Below are 12,005 nucleotides of genomic sequence, written 5' to 3' on the forward strand. Positions count from 1 at the left end.
ACTGGGGATGGAGGGGCCCGGGAGAGGGCCCGGCGGACTGTGGCGGCCCCAGGCAGCTGCGGGGAGAGTGCGGGGACCTGTGGTCCGTCTCCGCTGCGCATCCCTGTCCCCCCTGCGGGACCTGAAGCGCCCGCCGCGGCCACGATTCCCCCAAATCCCGGCAGATTCCCCCAAATCCCGGCAGATTCCCCCAAATCCCGGCAGATTCCCCCAAATCCCGGCAGATTCCCCCAAATCCCGGCAGATTCCCCCAAATCCCGGCCGCTCTGGGCCCGGCACGGGAGCCGGGGCTGTGGCCCTGTCGCCGCCGCCCTGGGCGAGGCCCGGCCGCCAAGCTCGGCTCCGGCGCAGCCCTCCTGCCGCCTGCACCCCGCGCCCCGCGCCCGCTCCGGGGAAGGCGCCGTCTCCTGCGGCCCCGCGTTTGGCCGAGGGAAAGGGCGAAGGGTCACTCCCAGGCCCTCCCCTGAGGCGGAGGTGGCGGGTGTCCTCTCCCGGCCGTTCCCCGTGAGGCTGGGACCTGGGAGGGGTGAAGGGCAAGAGCGCGGCCGGTGCCGCTCCGAGGCGCCGTCTTCCCCGCAGGACACCTGGCCCGAGGGTCGCCCCCGCCCTCCCCCCCCATGCCCGGGCGCCACGGAGGTCTCCGCACCCCGCCCTCCCCCTCCTTCGCCCCCTCCCGCCGCCCGTCCGAGCGCCCGGTCCCGCCACCCACCCGCCGTCCCGCGGCGCGCCGAGGGCACTCACCGGACCGGCCGGGCGCGCGGGTCTCCCGGGCGAGTCCCCGGAGGCAGCGGCTCGGAGGCGCCCCGAGTCCGGGCGCGGGAGTCCGCCGGGAGCTCGCCGCCCCCGCCCCCGCCGGGTCCCTCCCCCAGGCCCCCCCTCCCCGGCGGCCGCGGCCCGCGCTCCGCCCGAAGGCGGGTCCGCCATAAACAAACGCGGCTCGGCCGCACGTGCACCTCGGAGCTGCTGCGCCCGCGACAGATCGAGGGCTCCGGGCGCCGCGTCTCCAGGCCCCGGGGACCGCCAGGGAGGGCGGGAGAGCGCGCCCGGCCCGCCGCCCGCTCCCTCCGCTCGCCTCCGCTCCATGGCTCCGCGGCCGCCGCCCTCGCCGCCCTCCCGCCCGGAGCGGCCCCGGCACCGCGGGGACGAGTCCTCGGTCACGGACTAGACGGCACCGCCGCCGCCTCGCCGCCCGGTCCGCCCCCCGCGGAAAGCGACGCGCGGGAGACGCAGCGAGAAAGGAAGAGCGAGCGGCCGCGCGCAGGCAGGGCCCGGCTCCGCCGCACAGCCCAGCCCCGCGGAGGCTGCGCCCGGCCGGGCGGGAGGAGCGGGCGCCCCGGGCCGGCCCCGCGCACCTGCCCGCGGCCGGCGCCCCGGACCCACCTGGACCTTCCGGTCGCCGCCGCGGCAGCCGGAGCGGGACCGCGCGGCCTGGGCACGGCCGGGGCTAATATGCCCGGAGCCGAGGCGCGATGAAGGAGAAGTCCAAGAATGCGGCCAAGACCAGGAGGGAGAAGGAGAATGGCGAGTTCTACGAGCTGGCCAAGCTGCTCCCGCTGCCGTCGGCCATCACCTCGCAGCTGGACAAGGCGTCCATCATCCGGCTCACCACCAGCTACCTGAAGATGCGCGCCGTCTTCCCCGAAGGTGAGGCCGCGGCGTGGCTCGGCGGGGAGAGCCGGGGAGCCCCGCTGTCTCGGCCCCAGCTGGTCCGGAGGGGCCGCTCCGTCCTCCCCGCCGCCGCCGTCCCAGGGAGTCTTGGGGAGGCCGGGCCGGGGCTCCGGCTCCTGCTCAGGACAAGGGCCAGGGCCTTGGAGCCCCGAGACCAAACCACCTCCTGGCCTAGGGCTGGGCGGACGGGATCTGATCTGTGAGCGCGCTGCTCCATCCTGCCGACCTCCATTCCTCCCCTTCCCTTTCTTCACCTCGTGCCCTTTTACTCTCCTTCTTTCACTTCTCTCGCTCCTTCCGCAGAGGGGAGCGTGTGTGCCTTGCGGGGAGTGGAGGCGCCCATGTCCGGCCTGTAGGCCCCATGCTCGCAGAGCGCTGGCCTCCGCCTCGGCCTCTCTGATGCCCTTCTTTGCTCACCTTCCTGGGGCTGGGCCTCGGGAGGTCAGGGTATGAAGAGGGCGAGTGCTGAGCCCGGAGCAGGCGGGAGAGAGAGCCAGGCGATGAGTGGGAAATGGCAGGCAGGCCCGAGCAGTCTTGTTTCCGGATTGCGATTACAAACCCACAGGGGCAGGTGCCATGGGGCAAGGGTCTCCGGAAAGCAGGGTCCGCAGACTTGTGGTGGTGGGAAATGCTGGGGTGTTTCGGCCGGCATTCTCTGCCAGCACTGGCCTGCGGGCGACCCAGTGACCACGGCAGCCGGCGGGCACCGCAGGACGGGAGGCCTGGTCACCGCACCTTTGCTTTGGGTCGTCCCGGTGGTTCTGAACCAAGGCCCCTGCAGCGGCTGTGTGCCCTGGGGGTGTGGCTGCCTAGCGCCAGAGACCCCACACTTGGCGTGATGGGTGCCCAGGACCTCCGGCCGCCAGCCGAGCGTCCACCGGGCTGAGTCGGCTCAGAGCCCCAGAAACCCCCGAGTGAGTAGGGAGCCAACCTCAGCGGCAGGGCATGGAGGGTCTCTGCAGAGGGCGACAGGTGTCCTCCGCAGCCAGCTCCTGGGCCACTGAGGCCGCACCGGCCAGGGTATGGGCCCAGCCGGACCAGCTGTAAGCTCAGCACTTTCACCTCCGGTGCTAAACTTGCTACACTCTCCTCCGGGTCTGGAGCTGCACGGCACACCACCACCACCTCCGGGTGGAGCGGTGAGGGCCCGCGGCCAGCTCAGCTCTCAGCTCGGCCTCCAGCTTGCTCCGTGGCTGGGGAGCCGGGAGCCGGAAGCAGTGGCCTGGCCTCCGGGTGCCTCTCAGCTGGGCCTGTAGCCGCTGGGCGCTTTCCTCCGGGGAGCAGAAGCCCGAGACCCGCCTGCCTCCTTTCCCTTCCAACCCTGATCTCGGGAGGAACGGCTGGGCCCCTACGGCTATTTGTCCGCCAACAGGGACCCCTCCACCCAGAAGCAAAGGTGATCGCCCTGCAGTTGAGGTTTCCGTGAAAATTCGAAGAGGATCAGGTTTTACACTGGCCAGATCCGATCCTTCACACCCGGGAAGCAGGGTGCCAACCGGTGTGTCCCCTTGAGCTGTTTTTTTTTTAATCCGAATGCTACAGAGAGGTGTGAGCCCAGACAAGGCGCCCACCTCCTCTGCCCCCATTGGGAATTATATACAAAGAAACAATCCGAAGGTCTATTTCATGATTGGTTGCCAACAGATTTCAAATAAGCCAGAAATGAGGCAGAAGGGAGGTCTGAAGGAGGAGGGCTGATGGGAAGCTGTAGGCTGTTGGGGGAATTTCCAGGAAAACCTGCTAAGAATTAGGAAGCCGCGGGTCTGCTGCTGCCGACAGTTAAACGGGGGCTCTGCGTTCCGCCCTGGAAACCAGTCTCCAGGTGTCTGGGCCCAGAATCGAGTGGCCCTGAGCCTGCTGCCGGCCCCTGTGCGGTTCAGTAGTGGCCTAGCTGTGAGCCTCGGGGGTGATGGGAGGTTGGAATTCCAGGAGCATCCGGGAGGGAGCTGCTGGCCCTAGAGTGTTGGAAAGGGCCTGACCCTGCTGGGGAGCCATCCCCAGGGGATAGGGAGGGGGTGACTCTCCTGCAGCGCCGGAGGGGGGGCGCTGGCCTGGAGGGTGGACAGGCAGCCTCTGGACTCGTCTTTGCACCCAGAGGCCTCTGGCCCGCACCTCTGGCCGGCCGCACTGTTTTCCCTCAAATCAGTTTTGGGACAAGGAGTTGCGACGCAGGTGCCAGGGGAGTTTAGAAAGCGCTCAATTATGCAAAATGACTGGCTTGCCGCTGCAGTAGCTCCCAAGGGCAGTGCGAAGAGGCGCTGTAATTGATTTAACCTGCTCTGGGGTTAGGGCCTGCATGGGGGATGTGGTTCCAGATTGGAGGGAGGCGGCAGAGAGCCACGGGGTCAGGGCTCAAGCATTCGGCGGGTTTTAGGGCCACAGCCGTCCTGGGTGGTGCGAAGCTCCCGGATCTGCAGGGCTCTCGCCTGCAATGGAAAGACACCCAGCAGAACCAACCTGCAAAGCACGCCTCACTGCTCCGTAGCCCCAGAGCAGGCAGGGCCCTGGGAAGAGGACTTTGGGAGTCAGAGCAACAGAAGCCGAAGGAACCGCAGGACTCTCCAGAGGAATCTTTCATAGGAGGGTTCCCTCAGGCCCCACAGGGAGGGCAAGAGCAAGCCTGTGCCTGGCTCTCCCTTCCATCCTGAGTCCCAGGGGCAGGAGGAGGGAATGGGGGGCCCAGAGGGGGTCAGAGGGAGGCAGCAGGAGCTGGGCCTTTCATGGCTCCGGTCTGTCAAGCTGCCCCACTAGACCTCGGTCTCCTTGTCTGTGAAATGGGCTGCACAGGATTCCTGAGATCCGTGCGAGGAGCCTGGCTGGGTGGGTGGAAATCAGACCAGTTCTTACCCCAGCTTCCTATGAGCTCACTGCCTGCGTGTCCCCAGCCACAGGTGACTTCCACGGGGCAGAGTGCCTCACTCAGTGGACCCCCCAGTGGCAAGACTCGCTGTTTTCTGGACCCGCACATTTCCTCCCCTAAGACTAAGAAGTGGGGGCCAGATGGGTAGGGAAGAGGGCAGAAGAGCAAGGCTGGCTCTTGAAATGGACTCATGAAAACTTTGAGTTATGGGTGGTTGGGGAGGCGGGGGCGCAGGGCTCAGGGAGGCACTGGGGCCCAGGGTCTGCCTGCCCTCCTTGCAGTATGGCCTTTCCTCCAGGAGAGCTGGAAGCACCCAGGGTGGACGCACTCCGCTGCTGTCCATAGCGGCCGTGCCAGGGCCAGCTCCGCCATCGGGTGCTGGGCAGTGGCTGCAGGGGGCCCCACAGCACTGGAGCTGCAGGGACTCCTCTGCCTAACCCTTGGCCGAACCCTCCTTCCCTGGAGCAGAGGTTTGAGCTCCTTGGGTGGGGAGGGGGGAGGGAGGGGAAGCCCTTGCAAGTCCCGGTCAGGGCCGCAGGAGGAACTGGCCAGAGGTCCGGGTCAGGAATGGAGTTGGGAACTGAGGCTGACCTCCCCACCCCCAGGCCTGAGGACCCAGTCTGTGTGGGTGCAAGATGGGGAGGACCTGGAAGCTTTATCTCAGCCTGTTGCTTAAAGAAGCGAAAGCCTCATTCACACACAACAGAAGCGGGTTTGGAGGCCTGGTTACTCCGGTGTGGGGTCTGTGTGTGTTTAGATTTAGGCAGCCCCCCCATTCCCACCCCCCCAACCCCGCATTCCAGTGCCAGGGAGGAGGGGGCCGTCTTAGAAATTGTCATCCGGAATCTAAACGTTTTGATTCAGAGGATTTGGTGAGAACAGACACCCCTGAACAGACGTGGGTTACAGAGCTAGGGCCTTTCTATACGCAACCCGAAATAATGTAGTTTTTTAAAAAATAGACTTAGTTTTTAGAATTCGGGCTTTTGTACCCTCTCCCATCTCTACTTGGGAGCCTGCCAGGCCGTGTGCCTGGGTCCCAGAGGGGAAGCTCCAAGCTCCGACTCAGAGCAGACACTCCGGCCTGGTGGGGGGAGGTCTGAGCCGAGGGTGTGCTCGGGGCTGGCACTTGGAGGCGGAACTGGAGCTCAGTGCAGCTTATTCAGTCGCAGGACTCTGGGTGCACACGGAGGCCTGGCCCTGTCGCGCTGTGCTGTGGCCAATGCTCCATCCCACCCTTAGTTCTGAGCATGGGGGGGGGGGGGATCTTGCATCCGTTTTCTGACCACTGACAACACAGGCCAGCGCGGCAGGGCGAGCTGGAAGACCCCGTCCCTCCCCTACCCCGGGTGCTTGCATAGCCTTTTGGGGGCACCCCTACCTACCCGCCCCATACACACACCCGGCCCCTGCAGTGGTGTGACTGACGGTTTGGAGCAAGGCTGGGATTTGCAGGGAGCCCAGGGAGATGCAGCATCCAAGGCAGGAGAAGGGCGAAGAGCAGCAAGGCCAGAGGCCCGCGCTCTTCACACAGCTTCCCCAGCCTGCTGTCGCGGGGTGGAGGGGGGGGTTGCTGGAGCCCTGCCTGTGTGTGTGTGTGTGGGGGGGGGCTCATGGGTGGGAGCGACAGGCAGTAGATGCCGGCTCCCCGGCTTGGGGAGGGGACGGATGGCAGTGGAGAAGCGGGCCCAGCAGCAGCCGGTCCTTATAGCCCCCCTCCTTCTTGACTTTGGAGTGTTTGCAAGTGGAGAGTGAGAACTTGTGTCTTCAGATGGCCCCCAGTCATGGGGAGGCCCCTTTCTGGGAGAGGGGGTAGTCCTGGGGGGAGGGGAGGCAGAGGTGAAGGCTGGAGGCAGGGAAGGGGTGGGAGAGGGAGAGGCCAGACCACCGGGGTGGCAGCCCCAGCTGGACTGGCTCTCCGCTTGGCACCTGTGAGTTTAGCTCATTCCCTCCCCCAGCACCCCCACTTCACAGGTGAGACGTAAAGGCTGCTGGCCAGGGGACTAGCCCATCCAGGCCGGCCCAGCTGGCATCTGTAAAGGAGGCAGGAGGCAGGAGGCAGGGGAGGTGAAGCCCTGGTGTCCCCTGGGAAAGCGTCTTATTTGTGTGGCCCTGGAGGCCGGGTGGGTGCTAAGAGCTGGTTGCTGGCTGACTGAGCGTCGGAAGGAGGGACCTTAGAAAGCTTCCATGGGAGTGGGGGGCGGGGGTTTACACTGAGCAGCGAGCCCAGCTGAGTGCGAGGCGTGGGCACCCACAAACCCTGGAAGGCAGAGGGCAGGGGATGCCTGGGCCCTTTCCCTCTCCCCGCTGACCTGGTGGGATTCCCAGCGGCGACGGTGAGTCCTCCCCCTCCCCCCACAGTTTCCCTGCTGTAGGCCAGAGGGACTCAGACCCTGGTGGCTGGGAAGCCACAGGTGGGCTTAGGACTCTGGCTGGGCTGCTGCCCTCACTGAGCGGGAGGCTCCCAGGTTTGGGCAGGACAGCGGCCACAGGCTGACACTCTTGGCCACAGGCTGACACTCTTGGAAGAGCTCAGCCCTCATCCCCCATTTTTCTTTCAAAGCCCTTTGTTATGTCCAGATAAGGGCACACACACACACACACACACACACACTCACAGCACCTCACTTTTGGGGTACATACTGGTTACAAACCTTACTTTATTAATCTTGCCTTCTGCCCAAAGTAGGTTTTTATAGGCCGAGTAAAAAGGCCTCGCCCACTGTGGTTTCTAATGGAAGAGCTGGCAGCCCTCACCCTGGGTGGGGTGCACAGGGGATCCTGGGTGGGGTGACACAGGGCGGGATGCGAGGGAAGCTTCTCGCCCCCACCCCGCCTCCACTCCCACCACCAGGGCTGGAAGGAGCGTTCTGACCACATCTCCGGCAGCAGGCAGCACCGAGGCCCTGGCCAGCGCTGGGAGATGAGAGTGAGGGGAGGGACAGGCTCTGCAAGTGGCAGGTCATCTGAATTCCTCAGAAATTGTCCAGGGCACCCAGTCACCCAGGGCACCCAGTCACCCAGGGCACCCCGTCACCCAGGGCAGGTTCTCAGTGAGGCCAGAGCCCCCCACAAGGCTGTTAGGGGGAATCTGGTGTGGGGGCCATTCTCAAGGGTGTAGACCTTCCCAGGTCACTGGGCAGGGATCCTTCCAGAAGCCAAAGCCAGGGGACTACCGAGCCCGAGCCTGGAAGGGCGGGAAAGGACAGTTCCCAGGGCGCATCTGTCCGTTTTCGGAAAGCTGAATTCCTGGGTCTTTATGAAATTCTTCATTCAAGCCTGGGCGTGGGTGGGGGTCAGTTGTGTCCTTTCGGGTGTGGAGGACGCGCTGCCACTGCCCATGGACAGGCGTTGGGGCCGAGGGCCGCCGGTCACCCCTGGGAGGGGCAGGGCGGAGCGCGAGGACAGAGGCAGCGCTGCCACTGGGGAGGCTGAAGGCTGTCACACGGGGGTGGGGGTGTTTGGAGATGAGCTCCTTCTGGGGGGCCCCGGGTAAGCCCCTAATTCCTAGAGCCCGGGAGGAAAAATAAAAGGGGTGTTTTTTCATTTTTTTTACCGAACAAAGTTCCTGGGGAAAGGTCCCCAAAGCCGCTGTGGGGCCCAGGCCGCGGCTCCCTCCCGCGGGGGTGAGGTTCCACCCCGGTTCCCTCGGGGCCAGGGGGAGACCCAGGCGCCTGCCCCAGACACTCGCCACCGTCCATCACTCGCCACCGTCCTCAGGGCTTTGGGACGGGGGACCCACAGATTCTCTGTGGCTGCGCCTGGTTCTGGGCTCTGGTCCCCAAGAGGGTCCCGCAGCGGGCAGGGGGCCGCTCTGGCCCGGAGGTCACCGCCGGGAAGGCGGACATGCCAGCGGGACCCACAGCCACCCCGCATGTCCGTCCGCGGCTGGGGCGCGTTTTCCCTGGAAGGGAAGGGGCCGCAGGCGGACAGCGGCCGTGGCCTAAGCCGCCTCGCAGGGGGCACATGGGGCGCAGCGCTACCTGGGGAGGCCGGCCGCCCCGTGGAAGGACTCAGGGACCGACCTCACCCGGAGGCGCAGAAGGAGCCTGGGGCCTGGGTCACAGCCTCCGGGAGGTGATGGGGGAGCGGAGGCCTGGGTGGGGCTGATAGGAAACGGAGGGGCTGGGGGACCCCAATAGGTGACAGCAGCCACCTCCCCATTAGCGTCCAGTATACACGGGCTCTTGCCACCGTTGGCCCGTCGCAGCGTCTGGCCGGCGTGTTTGGAGCTGCCCCCCCCAACACACACACACAGCCCCAGGTAACCTTCCCTCCGCAGCTGGGACTGGATGGAACGGTGCTCCCAGGATCCCCGGGGGTTACTGAGGTGGAAAAAGGTTTTTATTTTATTTCATTTTTAAACAGGAAAAGCTGCCTCCTGGGCACCTCCTCTTTGGGAAAGTGCAGTTGCGGGCTGTGGGGAGGGAGAGTCCAGGGCCATCCTCACGGGTCAAGTTGGTGTCCTCGTTTGGCGGCGAGGACGGCCTCGCCTCGTTGGACCAAGCAGATTAGGTTGCTTTGTGGCATTTCACATAATGACAGGCAACTTCAGAGCCGCGAGCATGTGGGCAGCCCACGGGAGCGAAGGGCCTGGGGAGCTGCAGGGCGGGGCGGCTGGGAATCTGGCCTTGGAGGGAACCGGCCCCGGCCTTTTGCGTTTTCATTGAGGCCGTGGGGACGGCCGGGGCCGGGAGTGAGGGGTTTGGGGCTCGGGCAGGCCCTGCCGGTTACTGATATGCTCTATCCCCTCACCCAGGTCTAGGAGACGCGTGGGGACAGCCCAGCCGCGCGGGGCCCCTGGACAGCGTCGCCAAGGAGCTGGGGTCGCACTTGCTGCAGGTAGGGGGTGCCTGGGGGAGGGGTCATGGCTGCCAGCACCGCTGGCCGGGCCTGGGTGGTGCTGCCCTGTGACCCCAACACCCGTGTGGAGGTTTCTTCCCTCCCTTAAGAGCAGGAGGGGACCCACAGGCGGCCACCAGCTGCAGAGGCAGAGGCAGCCCCCAGGCGAGAGGCGGTGCCTGGACCTCGGAGCCAGCGGTTCCTCACCCGCCAGCGCTCGCACCCCTGACCCTGCACCCAGGCCCGCGGGACCTTGTGGACTCAGCTCAACCAGAGCCACCCCGGCCCAGTCCCACACTGTCCATCAGCCCCGGGGACGCTGTCTAGGCCTTAGGGCGCCCCTGGGCGTGATTAAATCCTTTCTAACCTTAACTCTCCCGCCCCCCAACATTGTTAGGGAGCCTTGCTCTGTGCCTGAGGCTGTGCCAGGCGCTGAAGCCAGCGGAGCAGGTCAGGGCGCTCTGAACCAGAGTTGTGTGTGTTTGGAAGGGTTGTGTAAAGGAGAGACCATCGCTGATAGAAGATCAACAGCTGGGATTTACTGAGAGTTTGTTACCGGCCAGATTCTGTTCTAAATCTTACTGCATCATCTCGCCTCCCCACCCACCAAGAATGCGCTCTATTCTGAACTCCATTTTTTTTTTTTAAGAGGAGGCAGTTGAGGCACAGAGAGGTTAAGCAATACGCCCGAGGTCACACAGCAAGTGGGGGAGCGAGGTCAATCCAAATGGTCTGGCGCTTGAGCCGTGGACTGCGGACGTGCTGCGGCTCTGGAGGCGCCTGGCTCACGGAGGGAAGGAGCCCTTGTTGGTTTGTGGCCAACCACTTAGCGCCCCCAGTTCAGTCCTCAGCTCTTAGCTGCCCCGGACCTGGGGTTTCCCCCGACGGGTCGGGGCGCACGGCCGGCCAATTCCAGGGCCAATTCCGAGTCGGCGGCTGGGGCTGGGTTTCAGCCTTTCAAACGCCCTTTCCAAAGACTCTTCAACGACCCATTCATTCCCCTCCCGCCACCCGCCACCCGCCATCCGTCTCTGCCACCGAGAAGTGCCCGCGGAGAGCCACTTTGCATTTCCTCCTGCTATTTTGTGTTTTCTTTAAAAGAGAGAGAGAGAAAGTTGGCGGCGGGACGCGGTGACTTGGGTCGGAGTCAGCCAGGAGCTCCGCGTTGGGAAAAAGCAGATCTTTTCAAAACTCGTTTGCCCGAAAGTCCGAGTGTGATTGATGTTTTGAAAATGCGTGCGCCGGGCAGCGCGGGTCCGGGGATGTTTGAAACCTGAAGCTTTGAGGACGCGGCGCGGGGTGGCGGCCGCGGGTAATGGTGCTCCTGGAGCCCGTCCCGCGCCGCCCGCCGCCAGGCCCCTCCGGCCGGCCCGGCCCGGCATTTTCCATGTTCCATGCTCCTGCGAATTATAAGTGACACTAATATGGGGACAGCTAAGTGCCCGGGAGCCCCGGCGAGAGCCTGGCGGCAGAGCCAACAGACTCCGGTCCCGGCCGCCGCCCATTCCTTTAGTTAATTCCGCGGGGAGCGCGGAGGAGCGCCCTGGCCGCTTGCACGCACGCAGGCGAATCTGAGGCTGTGACGGCGCACGCAGCTTCTCTATCAAGGATATTATTTTTAGCTCCTGCTGGCAACCTGCAGCATTTGATTATGATAATTTTTCTTTTACTCATATGGCTCCCTGTCTGAGACGGTTTCCTTCATGTCTCTCTCTAAGGATTTCGGAGCCAGGCAAGAATGCAAAATGTGCCACAACGCGGACAGCTTTAGAAAGTGCCCAGTCGTTGGCATCTGTGAAACTGCGGCGGCGTTTAACTGGGGGGAAAAGAAATGTATCCGAGTTAGAAACGGGGAAGTCAGGCTTCTAATCGGGATGTTGCTTTCCACCTCAGCGGAGGGAAAGGGAATGAGAGTTTAGTTGGCAAAGAAGTTTTGCAACAGAAACTCTGTTTGAGAGAGGAGAATGTCAGGGCATCTTCCAAGTTTCATTTCTGCTACATTCTTTGTAGGTCCCCCTCCAAAGGAGGGGGGGGCGGATTTAGGAAAAAAAGCCAAAGGTAATCTGGTTTCAATTACATGCTGTAAAAATAGAATTTGTGGCCAGAAATTAATTTGGAATATTTTTTATGGGGGCAGCATTGTGGGTTGTATGGATCTTTCACCAATTTTATTGCTTTTCTTTGGTCCTGGATCTAAAATATGAATGGGTAAATAAAATGCAGTTTCCTTTTTCAAAAACAACTTAGAGGTGTGTGTTTTTTTTTGTCCTTGCCACACATAAATATGTTCAGTACCTTTTTATTTGTCTTTATTACCTCTTGTAATTTTACTTTATTTTTTTGAGGGCTATCCAACACTGGCAAAATCAGAATACCACGTAGGTAGTTTCAATTTTTTCAGAAATTGATACTTCTTCCACTTGAATTTTGCAAAGGTTATTTGAGATAATTAATTCTGTAGACATAGTCTGTTCAAATAACCCGGTATTTTCTTTTCTGGGGAGTGGTAGTGTTTGGAATTTATTATTCAAATGGTACTTAGCGGTAACTAGAAAATCGTGGCAAATAAAGCATATGTCCTCGCGGTATAAACACTGCCAATTATGACATAAAACGGTCTATATAGTGGTCGATT

General features: G+C 62.9%; 1 protein-coding gene across 2 annotated transcripts in view; it reads left to right on the forward strand.

Moving 5' to 3' along the window:
- Positions 1-934: 934 nt before the first annotated feature.
- SIM2 (SIM bHLH transcription factor 2) overlaps positions 935-12,005 on the forward strand; it is a 43,439-nt gene continuing 32,368 nt past the window's right edge. For both annotated transcript variants that reach the window (XM_059686442.1, XM_059686443.1), the window contains exons 1-2: positions 935-1,644; positions 9,288-9,370. In XM_059686442.1, the coding sequence (XP_059542425.1) occupies positions 1,470-1,644; positions 9,288-9,370 (258 nt within the window). In that variant the 5' untranslated portion in view covers positions 935-1,469. The remainder of the gene's footprint in view (positions 1,645-9,287; positions 9,371-12,005) is intronic.

The sequence above is a fragment of the Myotis daubentonii genome, chromosome 3 (genome assembly GCF_963259705.1).
Source record: "Myotis daubentonii chromosome 3, mMyoDau2.1, whole genome shotgun sequence".
Taxonomy (NCBI): domain Eukaryota; kingdom Metazoa; phylum Chordata; class Mammalia; order Chiroptera; family Vespertilionidae; genus Myotis; species Myotis daubentonii.